Genomic DNA, 17426 nt, shown 5'->3' with positions numbered 1-17426 from the left:
CTGCCCAGACACCTGTACTGCGCTCCTTACGAAAAAGAGCAGCGCGGTCTCTAATGTGACCAGCAGGGGGCGCCAGAAGCCACGGTAGCCACACAAAGCAGCAGCGGCATCAGTCATTTCTGCTCTGGTTTAGTTTGACTGTCTGGAGAGGACTTCACATTTTCTCACAAACCGCTTATGTATGGGCATTAAATGCAACATTACATAGAGAAGAATCGTTTTTAATTGCTAAAGGGTGATGGTGTGTATATTTTAGATGTTGATATTTAAAATGATATTGTACATACTGTATACTTCATTCTCACACTCATTCACTGGTGGCACCATGCAAGGCGTCAACCTGAACATCAGTTTGCTTTAGTGGTTCAATGTTTTGCTCAACAACTTTTCAAAAGGAGGTGCCCTGAAATCAAACCAACAACCTTCCACTCCTTAGCCTGGTATGAACCTGAAACAAGAGCAGACATGACCTCTGACCTATGCGTGTAGGGGGTTGTCACACATTTACCAGAAGGTGAACCAGATGTTATAGCCCCACTCAGGACAAAGGCAATGAAGACGGCAGCAACCAGGTCAGATCAGACCAGACACCTATAGCAACAACAGTATTGATACTTTTTCAAAAGTGATTATTTCTTATTGTATATAAGAGAGATAAAGCTGTAAGATTAAGAGTCTGAATAATTATTTAAGTAACGTGAAATAATGAATATTGTAATGATTTCACAGCACACACACATATATACACACATATATATATATAGGATATTTTCAAAAATAAAAATGTAGAATAAGAGGAATTGTCCTCTTCTCTTATTTTTAGTGCAGCATCTTCAGCTGTACTATATATATGCGCACACACACACACACACACACACACACACACACACACACACACACACACACACACACACACACACACACACACACACACACACACACACACACACACACACACACACACACACACACACCACCCCCTTGTGGTGGGATGCAGCTATTAAAATCTAAAGCGCTGCAGAAATAAAGACACAAGACTGAAGTTATTATTTTACAGTAAAAAAATGAAACCAAAAACAAGACTTTATTAAAGAAGCATAAAAAATAAAACTCTTGATACATTTCTCATAACCGTCAAGTCAGCTCAAATTATATGATTATACAATTACCCCGGCTCACGGTTAAAAGGTCCATAAACTTTCAAATAAAATATATTTCAATTTTAAAATTTCTTCAATAATTTTTTCATTTTGTTATAAATTGCCTATATGTAATACACAGGAAATAAGGAAAATAAAAAAATGGAAAATAAAAAAACATTTGAAGTAATAAAAAGGGTCACATTATTGTCTGGGATATTTAGGAAAGCAAATAAATTGTAAAAATAAAATGTGTAAAAAGTTTTTTTTCTCATCTTAAAAATTAGCTAATAACAGGTGGCTTGAAGACATGCAGATGGTTAACTTACAAATAATGATACATGTTCTTTAGAAACTACACTTATCTTCAATTAAGTCATTTTACCTTTTGAAAACAAAATCCCAATGATTGTATTCAGGGTATTTACACACACACAGGTCAGGCCTGAAACCTAGTTTGCTGACATTTACATTTTGGTTCTGCATACAAAGAGAATTAAAGCAAAAATAGTAGAGCGGAGGCTTGAGGGGAGTGTGTGGCACCACTTCAATGGTGTGGGCCCTTTGCATCCCCCTCTCATCACAAAAAAAGGTCAGAGGTCACTGGCTAGCATGCCTCAGGAAACCCTGTTTTCAATCCTTTTGGAAGGAAATTGGGGAGGGGGAGGTTTGGCTAAAAAAGAAATATTCAAAAAACAAAATCAGCAGTCAAATCTGAGATTTTTTGTACCTTTTAACAATTAAACTACTGTACACTACCCTAACATTCTCCCATTGGTCAGAGACGTCCTGGTGCAACACCAGAATTCACATTAGTCCCTTCTGGCAAACATTTCATTTCTTGAGCAAGTTGATTCGGACAGTTTTCAGAAGACTGGAGCCTGGACAGACTCACACAGCCGACACACTGATCTGTTCATTCAGACACATTCAAGCCTTTGCATCTGTTCTCAGTGTGCACGAGTTGAGACACTATGCAACATTTGACATCGGAAACCCACAAGCGATGGGTTGCCTCTTTTAAACAGCGGTCCTTCACGAGGACGAGAATGAGGGCAGGGTTGCCAGGTCTATAGTCTGAAAACTACACGCACTTGCGCTACCGCACGTCACCAGGTTTGTTCGATTTAATGTGTTTCAGTAGGGAGTTGCACCAAAGCACCATAGGCGAGTCTTCACAAAGACTTGTTCAGCTACTGGGCAGGAGGACACATGAGTGCTCGCACTGCTGCGCTCAACCAGGACAGCTGCTCGTTTTGTCGATCTACCATCTCGCCACCAAAGTACCAAACCAGCGGTTCGGTATCTGGAGTTTTACAACCAGTCTGGCTGGAGCACCAAAGCACAGCAGCAACTGCCCACTATGTCTACGTTTGTGTTGATTTAACAATCATGGACTCATTTAGAGTTACCCTTCTTTCCTTGATATCAAAACCATTTCTGTTCTGCAACTATGTCCAGGGAGGAGATAAGAATGCGTCGGCCTGTATTTGACTCACAGGATCTGAACGCCGTTTGAGAACCGGGTGAGAGTGGAGGGACAGACCTCGTTAGGAAACGATAAACAATCAAAAAAACCTACAACAAGTAAAACATTCTGCAGCTGCTGGGATTTGAACACAACAGTGTCTGGAAGCCCTGGATGACATAGCTACTAGCTGCCATAAAGGATAAGTTGATTCTTCCTACTGTGAGCCTGAAAATGTCATAATGTCTGTGCAGTCATAGGAAGCCCTTGAGAATTCGTTGTCATTTTAGTTCAGTTGTCATGGCTTGTCTCATTGTATGAGCGGATTCCATGCATGTTCAAAAGGGCCAACAACAGCAACCACATACCGTCACACCAACACCCAGCATGTCCAAATCATACATAAACACTATACGAGGCAGTTACTGCAAACTCACACTGAATTAAAAAACACTAACACTCAATAGGATGCAACCGCCTCACCAGGAATTACTCAGTAATGCAATGAAACACAGGACTGATCTGAAATAACGATCCATATAGTGCACTACATTTGGCCGGGAGTACAGCTCTATATGGTGTACGACAGTGTGTCATTTGAGAGAGTGCCATACAGCTTTGCTGTGAACGTGGGGTGGAAGACCAAACGTAACAAAAAACAGTAAGAGCCGCGTCTTTTTCTCCTTTTTAGAGGGGCTGGGAGTTACAGTGCATACAAAAATGGCTCATTCTGGCCCCTTATTACTGTTTGATAGGGGAGGAGCAGCCCTCTCTCCTTGACCTGGACCCCCCATGGACAAAACATTCAAGTGTGACATCAGAGAAGCCCTATCTTATCCTATAGATCAAAATACATCTGTTAGCCACACGCTTGACAGTCAAGTTAAAAACTAGTTAAAAAAAGAACCTTAATAAGCCAATCTTAGTGTAACAGAGGCTCTGAGTGGACTGTGGGTGGACCAGAGGATCCCTTAGCTAAGCCCAGGGGCAGGAGGACAAATACAGACTTTCTAAAAGGTGATGGCACATAACTGTGCCAATGAAACAAACAGCATGAGTGGGCATCATTCACAACTAACCCAACACACACACACACACACATACACACACACACCAGAGACAGAGAGAGAGAGAGAGAGAGAGAGAGAGAGAAAGAGAGAGAGAGATGTAAAGGATTGTCAGGCAGCCCAAAGGTTCAGGGGATCTGACCTCAGACACATTCCTTCAGTATCATAATTGGAACGTTTCTCAGTCATTGGAGAATTAATGTGAATCACTGCAGCAAACACATTTGCAATGTGAAGCAGACTCATCAGAATTCAGCGTACCGTGTTGTTATTGAATTAGGGTAATTGGATAAAGAATTAAAGAGACATTTTTAATTCTATCAATAGCATTCATTTGGCATTAGCGATGGCTAAATTGCAGTAATGTTTGAGTGGCAACAAGAAACAGGAATTTATCACCAAGAGGTCCCTTGGGTGCATTGTTCTGTTAGGTGCCTGACCAGACGCCGACTGGAAAAAAGTCCAAGTTTACAGAAAATAGCGACCCCCAGCGCTCCATCATCTGAGCATGAGCAAGGGAGTGAGAGAGAGGAGAGAGAGCAATGGGATTTGTGGAACAGTTGGTGTCCTGTCAAGAAGACAAAAATAATGAGTAGAAAAGTGCAGGACTCATCGACAGCTTCATCAAAAATATCTGTTGAGTACAAAAGTGTCAAAAGGAAAGGCTATGAGAGAGAAGCAGGCAGAGATCTGAAGTAGCCAGAATGAAGAAACGGGGACCAGTGGCCAGCAGCCGGAGCGATGCGGCGCTGCGCACACTGGGCCTCGTCAAAATGAAGGCCTGAAGAGAGATAAGACACTAGTTTCCTTCCATAAGTTCCCACCGTGAGACTGTCTGAGGCCCCACAGTCTGCTGTCTGCACACCAGCTTGACCCTTCACTCAGAAAATAAGTCATTATTATTACTGTTATTATTAATCTTGACAGTTATCAGCAAATAAATCAACATCCGTATGTATAGTATCATCGTCATCTCTATTAATGCATTTATTATGGTCTGTCGTATGTGAAGGTTATTAGTGTGAGTCCTTCCGTCCACTTGCTCCACAGCTGGTGTCCCAGTCCGTTCTTGTGGAAAGAAAGGCAGCCGCTCCTGCCCCGCCCCCCTCCCCCGGGGGCATTAGGAGAAGATGCGGATGCACTGTGTGGTGGGGGTGTGGCACACGGGGCACTCCGGCTCCGCTGACTGGCAGATCTGCCCGGCGCACTCCATGCAGAAGAGGTTGTGGCCACAAGGCACCAGGGCTGCTGTCACCTCGCTCTCAAAGCACACAAAGCAGTCCCTGTTGACGCCGGGGCTGACGCCCACTAGACCGGCCACCCCGGGGCCGGAGCCGCTTTTCAGCCGGCCCAGCATCCCGGAGCTGAGGGCCACGCCGCTGCCGCCCCCCTCCGAGTCGGTGGGCGAGCCGCCGGGCAGGGAGGAGGCCGAGCAGGAGGAGTAGCCGGTGGACGAGCCGCCGGAGCTGGAGCTGGACGCCCCGGAGAAGGAGCCGCCGCCCGCGTTGCCGGACTGGAGCCAGGAGAGGGTGCTGAGGGGGTCGCTCTGGGCACGGCGGGCCAACGGGTGATCCAAGGGGCCCACGCCGGTGTCCTGAGGCAGAGTCGGAGATAATCGTGGAGTGATGGCACCGCCGCTCAGGCCGCTGCTGTTACGACGTATCGGCTGCTGCTGGGATGAGCTGGCCGTCTTATTGCCTGCTCCGCCATTGATGAAAGGTGCCCAGATGTTGGAAGCGCTAAACTCAAAACCTAGTTCATCTGATGAGGGCAGCCCGGGAGTCGAGTCGCCCCCAAAGGTGAATCCTCCTCCAGCACTGCTGGATCCTGTGCTGAAGGGGCTCGTGGGGCTTCCTCCTTCATTGCTCTTACGTGTAGTGCTGTAGCTGTCTGAGCTCATCCCGCCATTGTGTGCGTGGTAGGACACCGTGGAGGACATCTTCCGATTGGAAGAGTGGTGGGTGGCCATTGGAAGAGCAGGAGGCGGGGATGGCGGAGGAGGAGGGGGGGGTGCAGAATGATGACCGCTAGCCCGAGACCACAGAGACGCTCCCAGTCCTCCGCTCAGGGCACCCATGCCTTCTAAACTGACGTCAGTCCCATTGGTGTGGAAGTCGTTGTCTCCCTGGAGGTCCACAAATGTTCCAGTTCGCAGCGTGATGTGGGTCTCAATCTCCTCTCTGGCCCGGTCCACGTTCTCCGGCATGCCGGTCACCTCAAACACCGGGTCCTTCTCTCGACTGGGTGTCACAATATAGGTGTGAGTCTGCTGCTGTATGCGCTTGATCGTTGCTCCTTTTGGTCCAACAACTAAGCCAACGACTCTGTAGGGGACCCTCACCTAGATAAACAATAACAGACACATTTTAGTGTTTGTAAAAACATTGTTCAATTCTTTATGACAGAAAATGATGTCATTGGGTGTTGTAGGAAAACTAAAGCAGATGCTATGCTACAAAGTCTACGTGCCTGTATGGTGGTCTGTCCTGGGAGGTGTGGCGGTCCAGGGAGGGAGCCCCCCCCTCCAGGCCCTCCAGCTTTGCACCGGGACGCCCGGATCATAGAGAAATGCTCAGCAGCGGAGACGATCTCCCGTTTGGCCATCTCCACGTCCTCCCTGCGCCCCGTCACAATGAATACTGGGTCCTCACCTCTGACTGGAGTCTTTATATACGTATTAGTCTTTGCACGCAAAGCCTTGATCTTACAACCTGCAGGGGCAGAAGCATATTGACATCAGGCTCAGAAAATGATGACCGAAAGGATTTTGTTTCTTAAAGCAGACACTGGTGAAATTATGAATTCATTATGAATTAATTATTGTCATTAATTTCATGTATTGGTCCCAGCTGTCTAGGATCTGCTGTTTTGTATTTCACTATAAACGGAATCTTTAAACTTCTGTTTAGACATTAGGAGAATGAAGACGTCTCATTTGTTTACGGAAATGTCACTGACATTTTGTCACTTTTTTTACATACATTACGATCATTTTATCCAAAGCGACTTACATTACCACCCATTACAGAAGGGGAGCAATTGAGGGTTCGGTGACTTGCTCAGGGGCACCTCGGCAGGGACTCGAACCGGCCACCCTCCGGTTTCTAAGCGGAAGCAATACCCACTGAGCTACTGCCTCCCATACATTTTACACATGAAGTAACTGACAGAAACTTGTATCAGATTATTCTAAAGGTGCTGCCTTTACATTCATACAGACTGTAAATGTGTACTCTGAACTATTGCTTTGAATTTTTTTATCCATTGTTGGTAAAGTGACAACGTTTCCAAGAGCAGTGACATGGAGCAAAGAGAGAGCTTAGATAAGTTTGGCATTTTCACTTTATAAATGACTACGTCTATTAATTGGTTGCATATGAAAAGAGGTGGTCATGTGTATGCAGTACACGTGTGTATTGGATTCTGCGGAAAACACAGAAATAAGAGCAAAGGCAGCAAACACGCCTCTGATCGGAATCAATCACATTGGATCGATGGATGTTGCTTGCCTCATTTGGTACCTCGTGTTCCCTCTCCGACAGCGAGTGTGTGCTGTTTCTTTAAATATGGACGCTACAAGCCGAGCAGCCAATGGGACGCGCGGTGTGTGATGTCATTGTGGGAAGCAGAAAGCATGGCTTTTTCAAACAAAGAGAACAATGCCATTAGCTAATGCGACGGCCGCACCAAACGCACAACGCCGGTCGGTCCAATATATGAAATATATGGTGGCAAAAAGCGTGAAGAAGCCGCGGAGCCGATCGATCCGAGCGGCACACGGGCGGCCAAGTGGCAAGCAGCGGCAGACGGCGCTGGGTGCAGGGCGTAACACCGCCCAGTCCCGTGTTTGTGCGCCTGCTGCCCCGCTCCAGACGAGAATCCGCTCTGGAAAATCGCTCTCAGCCCCCGCAAGCACAGATCCGGGTTAACGCTGTGCTCGGCGCCCAAAATGAACACTTAGGATCTGCGCTGTGAGGAATCCGGAATAATTCGATACGAATCTTTTGTTAGCTGTCGGCTGCTAGACATGTCCAGACTCACGACAATCTGCCGCTTTGTCTGACCCTCTCCCACCCCTCCCCCTCCCCATCAAACCACACTGTCAGGCCATTGTCTCTATACTTAAAAAAAAGAAGGAAAGAAGGACGTGCAAATATACTTAGTGTGTGTGTGTGTGTGTGTGTTTTTAACTGCTCGCATTATTCGGGGCGTTAAAAAACAAACAAAGCGCGGTCGGGCTGAGCAGCAAGCCGAGGCTGTAAAAGTTCAGAGACCCTCCTCTCAGCAGCCAAGCACCCAAACAAAGAGCACAGACGGCACGCTGTCTGTACACACTGTCCACAAACAACTCCTCACCCAAGCAGTGAGTATGGTAAACACACTGGTGATCTTACCTTGCCGCCCCACGATCTCAGCCACATGCTCGGAGCTCGGGACAGGCACACACTCCGTCATGTTGACACTTCTTTTCCTGCTGCAGAGGACGGAGCTTTGTTCCCCGTGGAGAATTGAGTGGGAGCCGGGCATGTGGTACCCGCCCGAGCCGTAGTACTCTGGGGATGGAGAGCAGGACGTCGGCGAGTCCCGAGACCCGCTAGGATGCTCCAGCATCTGTAGATCCACGTAGCCACCTCCACCCACACCGTTGCAGCTCTCAGAGCCCGGACCCTGGGTCCCATCGAGCGGGTCTCCGCTGCCACCACCTCCCCCACATTCCACCTTCTCCAGGGCCATGAGTGACAGCTGGTCCAGGGCGAAGCGAAGCGCCTCTTGGTGGTCTTCCTCCCGGGATTCCTGGTCCGTCTCCCGGGACAGGCCGACCCCGTTGTGCTGACTGCTGACTACCACGTCGTGGTCCATAATCTCGGGGTGGAATAAAGGGCTCGGCATAGTCTCTCCGTGGATCTCACATCAGATCAGGGATATCTGTTATTGAAGAGTTGAGCGCACCCTCCTCTACAATAAAAAAAATGACAAAACGTCAATTAAAGCGATTTGTTTTTGAGCAAATGCAGTAAAAAAAAACTGTAGCTCCCAATCGCACACCACAGTATGACTTAATGGTGTTGAATTAGGCGCCTTGCTTTGTCTGTTGTTGCTCCTTGTCAGACAACTGGGAGCATCTAGGTGGCTCCTTGTTTTGTTCGGATAAAGCACGCGCGGCTAAATCCAGGTCAACAAAGTATTCCCCAGCACGAATTTGGCTTTGTTTCTATACCTCCCCCCAAGTTGGAAATCACTGTTTTACGCGCTGGTGGAGATGATAAAGAAACGTACTGAGCTGTTCTTAGCTCCAGGCAGCGAGCTAACAGGCTAGTCGGCACCCAGTCACGTTGTCGACCCCTTTGTTTGGGAGCACTGCTGCTAGCTTCTTAGCTCTGCTCTGACAGAACAGCAGTTTCTATTTTCAACAGCGCCTATGTTGTTCTTCAATAAAAATAAGTATTTACACCACACATACTTACTTTGTGCTGCCTTTGTCAGTAAGGTCCTCTATTTGCTTCTCGCCCAGTTCTTGGAGGAAAGATGAGAAGCAGCCAGGAGGAGGAGGAGGCGACCAGTGCTGTGCGGCGCTAGTAGGAGCTAGCGCGTTAGCTAGCTAGCGCGCTAAACAGGGGGCGGAGGAGAAAAACGTTTAAAAACGAAAAGAAGCCGCTGTTGTTTTCTCCTTTATGCCACAGTCAAGCCGCGTTCCTGGGAGCGTCGCTCGGCCTTTGTGGCGCGTCTCGTCCCGGAGACAACAGCTGAATTCCAAGGTTAGCAGTTACCTTTTAGTTGAAAAACACTGATTGTGGGCTCCGCTGCTGCCTGACCCCGGTCGGTCCGCCGCCTTTGTCTCGCCAGGCTCACCGCGCACGCCGCTCCGTCTCCCGCACACGGCACTGACGTCACCCGCGACACAACAATGGGTTCAAAGGCCACATGCAGCATCGACCGAAGGCAGAGCTGCTGCTGTCACTGCCATTGTGTCTGTCACTCTACTGGACAGCGTTGAATCGTTACATTTAATGTGTCGCCGTCGCACCTCGTCCGTGTTGAGGCGGTGAGAGTTTAGTCATGTAGGGTGTGTTCATCATGGCTTCCATTGGTGTTTTTTTTGGGTGGTCCAACAAAAGCATCGAGCCAATGATGCTCCTGCATTGTGTCTCTGCTTTTCTTTGCAAGACATAATGTACAAAGAAATCAGTCGGTATACAGATGAAATGACTTGAGCAAGACTTTAATCCAAATTTTTAAAGCATCACATTTCATGTAACAAAGATACTGGAAGAAATAATGGATAAAAACAGTAAACCTCATAACCACAACAATGAAACCCCCAAAAACATCAAATCAACCAGTCAGCTGTACAAACGGTAAGGGCCTTGAACACTCAGACAGACAGCTGACACCAGTCACAAAGAGCTGCATTTATTTTACAGAGTACATGAATAGAGAACTACCATGGAAATGAGGTACAATACATCTGTCTGTTGAGGTATGTACATTAGCATATTTGTTTTTGTACTATTCCGTCTTAACTTGTGTAGTTCAAAGCAATACTGAAGATCTTATTGTCAACACAGAGAATATGACTAAAAGCCATGTAAACTCAGGTTCTTATGACAAATAATCCTACTTTAAGCCATAAAAACCTTTTATCAAAGCGCCATAATATGATTTTTTTTCACAGCAAAGAGCGTGCTCTGTGCATGTAAACATACTGCAGTCTGTACGCACCTCCAGACATGTCATGCTGCCTGCTCTGCCCGAGAAGGATGTAAAACAACATGTTCTGGGAACACACACACACACACACACACACACACACACACACACACACACACACACACACACACACACACACACACACACACACACACACACACACACACACACACACACACACACACACACACACACACACACACACACACACACACACACACACACACACACAGCACCATTCAAATTGCTTAACATTAGCAGAGGTAAAAACTCAAAGCATCCGTGGAGAATTTACACTGCCAGATGTTAAACAATATACTTTCTTTAAGAAAACAGCCTTTGTTTTAGTTGTTAAACTCTGAAGACAGATTATGGAGAGAAAAAAAAATACTTCATTTCTGGACAATCGTTAGAAAAAGTGTTGTAGGAAAGTGGAGAATACAGTTTACCAGCAAACTTCATGCCATCAAACACACCTGTGGGAGAGATGACGAAGGAGATGTGAGGAGCATGTTTAGGAGGATGCTGCAGTGCATACTAATGGCAGCCGACCAAATGGTGGCAATGGAGGGATCAATAGAAAAAAGGAGGCACAGCAGAAGTGCACTTTCTTTTCTACCTTGGCTATAAGTCCTCCTTCTCTTTCTCCTCCGCCGCCTCAACCTGCTCCTGTGTTTTGGCTGCCTCTTCTGCACTGCTGTCCTCTATATGCGCCAACATATCAGCCATAAGCGCTTCTTCAAGCCTCCTCCTCACATTATGTACCAGGTCTTCCTGCTTCCTGGAGGTGAGACAAGCAAAAATCAGTTAAGTAGGTAAATTCAGTTGAGCAGTAGTAATCACAACACCATATGCAGAACATATGATGGACACCTCTGTACCACACAGTATACTATAAGTAGGCCCCATTATTTGTGGTTTATTAAACACATTTGGGGACTCTTAGTGTTTAACTTTTGGAAAAGCTTAAGATTAAGTAATTAAGTGACATTTACTCCTCTATATACTCCCTTTTTTAATTTATTCTTTGTATTCTTTGTTTTGTACACCAATTAAGATGACTGGACTTTAAGATCCTCTTACCTTGTTAACAGTTTTTATCTCATATGCATCAAAAGGGTGATCATGCAGGTATAATGTTTATATTAAAACCACATTTCTATAGCTTCTGTTAAGAGACAATGTAATGCTTTGGATCGACATTATATGTTGGTAGAAGGGTGAGAAACCATCAGATGCAGAACAGTATCTTTTTGGGGGGTTTTTGTTCTGCCAGTTCTAAAAACAAACACTACAGTAGAAGCGGTGAGAACACTTAGTACAGACTTGGCAGTGCCTTGAGTTGATGGTAACACAGTTCAAGCTCGATGCTCTTCCTCAGGCAGAGCAACGTACTGGCTGTACTACAACATTTTCTCTTCAGTATCTACTGGTAATTTTACTGCAGACTGTCACCTAACACATTACACATATATAAATATATATACACCCAGTGTATATATACACACTATATATAGTTGCATTTTACTTTATTTTCAATTATTAGGCCATGTTACTTTAAAATCTACAAACTGTGATTCAAATTAAAATATGGAAAGGATCACCGCACCAACAACCAACCAATCAAAACACCGAATTGAAAAGCAGGTCTTTTGCAGGGACACAGGAAAACAACTTTTGAAATAATTTTCTGTGGCAAAAACCAAGAAACACTGATTCATTGTCCATTTGAATTTTTCAAAATGTCAATTTATCTCAGATTTATCAATGGATGTTAGATTTCACATTTAATCATGTTATCACCCAACCCCAAAGCAAGCAAACCGATGTTGAGTGTGTGTGTCTGTACCTGATGTCATCATCGGTCACCACAAAGGCCTTGCAGAGAGGCTGTGTTGTGTTGAGCCAGACTCCGGGGTTCTTCTCCACAGCAGCGGTCAGCTGGCCCGTGACAGGTGCAGGGCTGGTGTGCAGGGCGCTGGCTATAGCCGAAAGAAGAGTTTTGTCTGAACACACAGGCCCGACGCCTGATCGGGGAGAAGGGAAGGGAATGGAAGATATACATCAAGCTCAAAGAAAATCATGGCTCTGGGAATCATATTTAGTGGTCACATTTTTAACTAAACCTCACCTTGTAAACCTTTGGGTAGATCCATAGTTTTTACCAGCTCCTCTGCAATATCAAATGCACTTAAACCGCTCAACTTCCTCTCCCAGAACAGCTGAAAAAACAAAGGTGACCATAACTGATTCTACTTTGTACTGATCAGATTGAAAAAAAGGAAAAATGTCCATTCGTTTCATATGCCTTTGGGTCGTAAATGTGTAAATGACAACATCTCCCCTCCCGACTAACCTGTTTTGGTTGCTCTACAGCCTTCTGTGGGTCTGCCTTCACTTTGTTGTTTGGGTGGTTTGTCACCTTTGTCACCGGCTGTTTGAAGATGGAAGCTGTTTGACGAACTGGTAGTGTTGTGTTTAAGTCAGGTTTGGCCTTTAAGAGACAACGTACAGTGACAGATTGACTGAAAGCCTGATAATTAATTTTCTACCACAATAAAATAGCAAAAGAAAATTAAGAACACAACCATTGTTTGTTCTTTTCTACATAACCTCAGCTCACAGAGTTGAACGGACTGCTAAGATACAGTACAAGGGATGTTAAGTTCCCAGAGGAACCATAAAATCATTTTGAAATTCCCAAAAAAGGAAAATTAATATGCTAATGAAAAGGATTATATACTACTGACTGAACACTTGAATCTCTCAAAAAAGAGAGCTTTCCATTGCCCTAAAAAAAGACAAAGAACCACATAAAATCCAGAAAAATGACAAGTTTGGAATAATTCTGAAAACACAGCAATAAAACTGAAAAGTCAAATCAGTACAACTGTTAAAGTTGGAAAATAGTTAGAAATAAACACCAAACTAAAAAGTCCAAGACACATTATGCATCATCTGGACTTCTTCCCAAATTTCTGTTTCTAAATGAGAAAATGGGGAAAATCACCAAATATCAGGCAATGAATCGAGAAATATTACCTGGCTTTTCAAAATGACCTTTTATAATCTGTGAATTTGAAAAAGTTACTTTTAAATCTGAGCAGCATACATATGTGACTGTAATTTGGTTTCAAGAGAAAAATATGGTGATGCGACAGTGAATAACTCACTCAGCACTCAGTGCTGTTTACCTTGATGTGATGGTTGCTCTCATACAGATGTTTATGTCTGCTGCGCTGCACTTTGGTCATAAGCATCCGTCCAGTCCGGGGAGGGTCTGTGTGGAGGTTACTACCCTGACTGTGAACCAGCTGAGGCTTACTGAGAAAATGCTTAGTAGGTGAACTGGAGAGGAAGAACAAAACCATCATCACAACAGTGACCTCTTGTGACCTCAAATGTGAACTAAAATGCTTAATGCTGTCAATGTGCCCAAAAATATCTAATTTATGTGCTGCACTTAGTGTTGGTTGGCTATTTCTTTTATTATTATTATTATTAAGTTGAATATGAAATGAAAACATTGAATCAATGAAAACAAATATAAAAACTTTTGCCACAAAACAGTTGTTAAATCTCTTTCTACAGTTGTTAAATCTCTTTCTGACATACAACAAATATTTCATAAGATTCCCACATTAAGTTGTTCAAAGTGCCCTTGTACTTTGTAAAGCACTCTGTTGCTGTATACACGAAGCTCATTAGTTATTAAAATATATATATAACCAAAACATTCAATATGACTTTTCCTCTGCATGTAAAAACATGAAATAGTTGATCATCCTTTTAAAAAAAACAAAAACAATAGAAGTCTTGATTTGTTCTTTTAGGAAACACTTTCCAGTGCACTGGTCATGAGCAGCACTATTTAGTACATGCAAATAACTGTACAACCTATTGCGTAGAGAGGATCAAAAACTGGTGTTATGACATCACAAAGAGTGGGTCACTTCAAATGTATACTTCTGAAGCCAAACGTTTGTAGGGTTGGCTTGAAGTTTGTTATATTACAGGTACATGCACAGCGCCCTCTACAGGCACAAAGCCTCTACCCAGCCGTTTATACAGACCAGTGATTCCTAAAATCAATAAACTGATTTTGAGGTGGAAAAATCGGTGGAGTCGCATTTAACAAATCCGCACTTAAAATGGGAAAGGAATGTGACATTTACTAAAACTTTTTCACATTGGACAGCGTGCTTTAATCTCGCGATGTTTCATAATGTAACTGTGTGAGGTCTGAACGCAGCTCAAGTCCAGCGTATGTAAACAATGAAACTTAGCTAGCTAATCAAGCTAGCTGCGCAAAAAACGTCAGCGACAGCGAGCAGCTCCAGTTGGCTCGCTGCAGGTTTTGTCACACTGCGGATACATTCACCCGTGAACACGAAGCACGGCGAAAAGCTAAACTAACTACTGCTAAACTAAGTCCAAAGTTAGCGCGTCAACAACCTGATTCCATGTACTGGTGACGGATCACCATCTGCAAACTGCATGTATGCATGCGTGCATTTCCTGCAAAAAAAACTTTCACTATATCAACTCCGCTGAATGTTCAATCTTTATCCCACCTTTTCCTTTCCATCTTCCCGGTTGTCGCGATTGGAGTATAGGTCATAGAATGAACAAAACGGCTAATTAGCAGTTTTTACGGTATGCATACAGACTGGTTTGTTATCAGCGCTCTGTTGTCTCCGGTCAGGACCTTTATTAAATCACTCCGCCAGGCTCGGAACGTAATAAGCACAGCAATCCATCCGCTACACTGATGTAAACTAGTCCCAACATGTAGCGTCATAAACATGGCAGGGATGGAGGAGTTAAAAAAAAAGAAAAACTCAGGTAAAAGGAACAAGACCACAATAGAAAATACTCGGTTACAAGTTTAGTCCTGCATCTGAATTTTAACTCGGTAAAAGTAAATAATTTAGTGTTAAGTAAGTATAGATACATGATTAAATCCCCATAACTATTTTTTACAATTTATTAATTTTTAATTCCCGGAAATCTGCAGTTTGAAAATGTCACTACACTGGAAAGGATGAAAATTCTTATTGACAAAAATTCAAATTTTAGACTATTTCAACCAAAAATGGGGAAGAATTGCTACTTTGTCAGAATTAGAGATTTTCATGTTTTCAGGTCAGTTAAAAGATTAAATGCTCTAGTACATTACTACATTTATATCAATACTAAATACCAATGCTAAAATTGGAATTCTGGTGATGTCACCAGGCCTCAATTATTAGCTGAATGCTTAATTTTCATTCTAACCTCTCACGATATGCCTCTAATGTTAATACACAGTATATCCGAAAGATGTTGTCAGAAATATATTGTCAATGTCTGATTCCTTTTAAGTGGCAGATAAATACATAAATTAGGTTTAATTTTGGATTTGTTTGTAATTTCAACAACCTTCATTGAATTAGTTTTAGTAGTCAGTAGTACACTGACCATATTAAGACCACTGCAAACTAAATAATTTGACATGACCACAAATAGAAGACTACTTTACTTTCTTCACAACATAAAATACATTTGTGTTTTCAGCTTTATTTCTGGCAAATGCAAAGATGTACAGAAGTCTGATAATTAGAGAAACCCTGAATTCAAACCAAAACGATAAATACAAGAATATAAGTCAGTTTGCCATGAAATCCTCTTGTCATTCACATATTCACTTGCTGAGCCAAATGCAAATTTCAGAGGCTGTTGACTGAGCTGGAGGATGTTGATGATGGACGCTGCTGTCCTGGGAGATTTTGGCCCACAGTGCAGGACACGTTGCCAGATAATTTTTACATGGACCTGACAGAGGAAAACAAGTCATTATCCAACACAGTAAAAATTTCCTTTCCTTCCACCATTCTCTAAAAAATAATTTTGAAGAAACTTGTATCAGTGCACACAAGATGCCTTTTGGTTGTGATAATGTATCTCACCCTAAGTAATGAAGGCAGGCTGTGGTGGCTGTTACAAGCTGCTACTTTTAGCCTTTATATAGGCCACCGTCCTGGATTTAGGTCTCCAGACACTTCCGAGCTGCCTGTGACTTTGACTCATTTTAACGTTCCCCCAGTACTGACCAGTCTCCCTGTTTCTGCTGCAAAGATAAACTTGAGCATTTTCCTGATACCCTCCTTGAATATCACGTCTCATCAAAACACAGTCATGCCTCCGTGATTCCCGCAATGCTGTCACATCTCGGACTAACCTGAATGTACTCTAATTAGTCATCCCTCTTGAATTTTCCACCGACATAAGGGACATAATCCAAAAACACCCGCCAGTCTGTGAAGTGAACCAGAGCTACGCCTCCAACTGTGCTCCACACAGCCATGGTGGGGACCCTGTGTGAAGAACAGTGATCAAGATGTAACATTCCCTTTTATTACAATGGACACGCATCACTCTGATATAGACGGAATCAAGAAACTTCCAATTTAATGAACCACAATAATTGTTAAATGTTCACACGTTCAGAACATTTGACTGCAAAAACACTTAAGAAACATGCTTTCGGGACATCAATTCGTATTAATCGTACTATTCTACGCATAAGTCGCTTTTGAAAATGTGGCAGATATGCATGTATATATATATATTATTAATTTGTGACTTTAGTTGTCAGGTAGTAGTACTATTGTGTCATCCCCGCAGCTGTGATCTTAGCTATGCTAACAGCTAACACAAGCTAAGGACAAAACAATCCCGGGATGAAAACGGATCATGAAGCAAACATCCTCAGTTTCTCACCATGTTTTGGCGATGGACATGTACTTCGAACCGACCACTTTGCTGATCATTATAGCGGAATATTCAACACCTTACACCAGATGTGCAGGTTTTAGACGTTATAGCAGCAGCTGTTGCAAAGTGCAAACTAGACCAAATGCGCAAGCGCAAGAGGCATGTCCGGTTTCTCTAAAAAAATAAAGTTCCAAAATTCACGAGCGTTTATGTTCGTAATTGTTTGTTTATTTCATTTCTGTGGCCTGCATTGGTGGCTATGCTGTAATGACCATCGTTATGGCGCAG

At 43.8% G+C, this 17426-nt stretch overlaps 3 protein-coding genes across 4 annotated transcripts; all 3 read right to left on the bottom strand.

The window, feature by feature from the left end:
• Positions 1 to 1066: 1066 nt before the first annotated feature.
• Positions 1067 to 9708, bottom strand: LOC142994234 (RNA-binding protein MEX3B). 2 transcript variants are annotated; one of them, XM_076144980.1, is made up of 5 exons: positions 9443 to 9708; positions 9140 to 9281; positions 8069 to 8630; positions 6144 to 6385; positions 1067 to 6015 (listed from the first exon to the last, which is right to left on the bottom strand). In XM_076144980.1, the coding sequence occupies exons 3-5, from the start codon at positions 8562 to 8564 to the stop codon at positions 4795 to 4797; spliced, it is 1959 nt and encodes a 652-aa protein (XP_076001095.1). In that variant the 5' UTR covers positions 8565 to 8630; positions 9140 to 9281; positions 9443 to 9708; the 3' UTR covers positions 1067 to 4794. The 2 variants fall into 2 exon arrangements, with proteins under 2 accessions (XP_076001095.1, XP_076001094.1); XM_076144979.1 differs by having other exon boundaries at positions 9140 to 9708.
• A 170-nt stretch (positions 9709 to 9878) lies between these two features.
• mbd3a (methyl-CpG binding domain protein 3a) lies at positions 9879 to 15115 on the bottom strand. The gene is made up of 7 exons (XM_076145119.1): positions 14957 to 15115; positions 13577 to 13730; positions 12739 to 12876; positions 12514 to 12604; positions 12232 to 12409; positions 11002 to 11163; positions 9879 to 10858 (listed from the first exon to the last, which is right to left on the bottom strand). Exons 1-6 carry the CDS (start codon positions 15001 to 15003, stop codon positions 11007 to 11009), a joined length of 765 nt encoding a protein of 254 aa, XP_076001234.1. The 5' UTR covers positions 15004 to 15115; the 3' UTR covers positions 9879 to 10858; positions 11002 to 11006.
• Positions 15116 to 15921: 806 nt separating this feature from the next.
• Positions 15922 to 17290, bottom strand: uqcr11 (ubiquinol-cytochrome c reductase, complex III subunit XI). Its single transcript, XM_076144820.1, has 3 exons — positions 17145 to 17290; positions 16603 to 16738; positions 15922 to 16196 (listed from the first exon to the last, which is right to left on the bottom strand). The coding sequence occupies exons 1-2, from the start codon at positions 17192 to 17194 to the stop codon at positions 16618 to 16620; spliced, it is 171 nt and encodes a 56-aa protein (XP_076000935.1). The 5' UTR covers positions 17195 to 17290; the 3' UTR covers positions 15922 to 16196; positions 16603 to 16617.
• Positions 17291 to 17426: the final 136 nt, after the last annotated feature.

The sequence above is a fragment of the Genypterus blacodes genome, unplaced genomic scaffold (assembly GCF_046128005.1).
Source record: "Genypterus blacodes isolate CSIRO-AG114 ecotype Tasmania unplaced genomic scaffold, CSIRO-AGI_Gbla_v1 ptg000029l_1, whole genome shotgun sequence".
Classification (NCBI taxonomy): Eukaryota; Metazoa; Chordata; class Actinopteri; order Ophidiiformes; family Ophidiidae; genus Genypterus; species Genypterus blacodes.
This window is presented reverse-complemented; position numbering and strand designations above follow the sequence as displayed.

Bases quoted from the DNA above. Each gene is read 5' to 3' on its own strand.
- LOC142994234 (XM_076144979.1), bottom strand. From the start codon at position 8,564: ATGCCGAGCCCTTTATTCCACCCCGAGATTATGGACCACGACGTGGTA. The intron at 6,386-8,068 runs GTAAGATCACCA...CTGCCCCTGCAG, and splicing joins TGAGATCGTGGGGCGGCAAG to GTTGTAAGATCAAGGCTTTG. The intron at 6,016-6,143 runs GCACGTAGACTT...TTGTTTATCTAG, and splicing joins CAGGACAGACCACCATACAG to GTGAGGGTCCCCTACAGAGT.
- mbd3a (XM_076145119.1), bottom strand. From the start codon at position 15,003: ATGACCTATACTCCAATCGCGACAACCGGGAAGATGGAAAGGAAAAG. The intron at 13,731-14,956 runs GTGGGATAAAGA...CTTCCTCTCCAG, and splicing joins GGGAAGATGGAAAGGAAAAG to TTCACCTACTAAGCATTTTC. The intron at 12,877-13,576 runs GTAAACAGCACT...TGTCTCTTAAAG, and splicing joins AGAGCAACCATCACATCAAG to GCCAAACCTGACTTAAACAC.
- uqcr11 (XM_076144820.1), bottom strand. From the start codon at position 17,194: ATGATCAGCAAAGTGGTCGGTTCGAAGTACATGTCCATCGCCAAAACA. The intron at 16,739-17,144 runs GTGAGAAACTGA...TTCTTCACACAG, and splicing joins ATGTCCATCGCCAAAACATG to GGTCCCCACCATGGCTGTGT.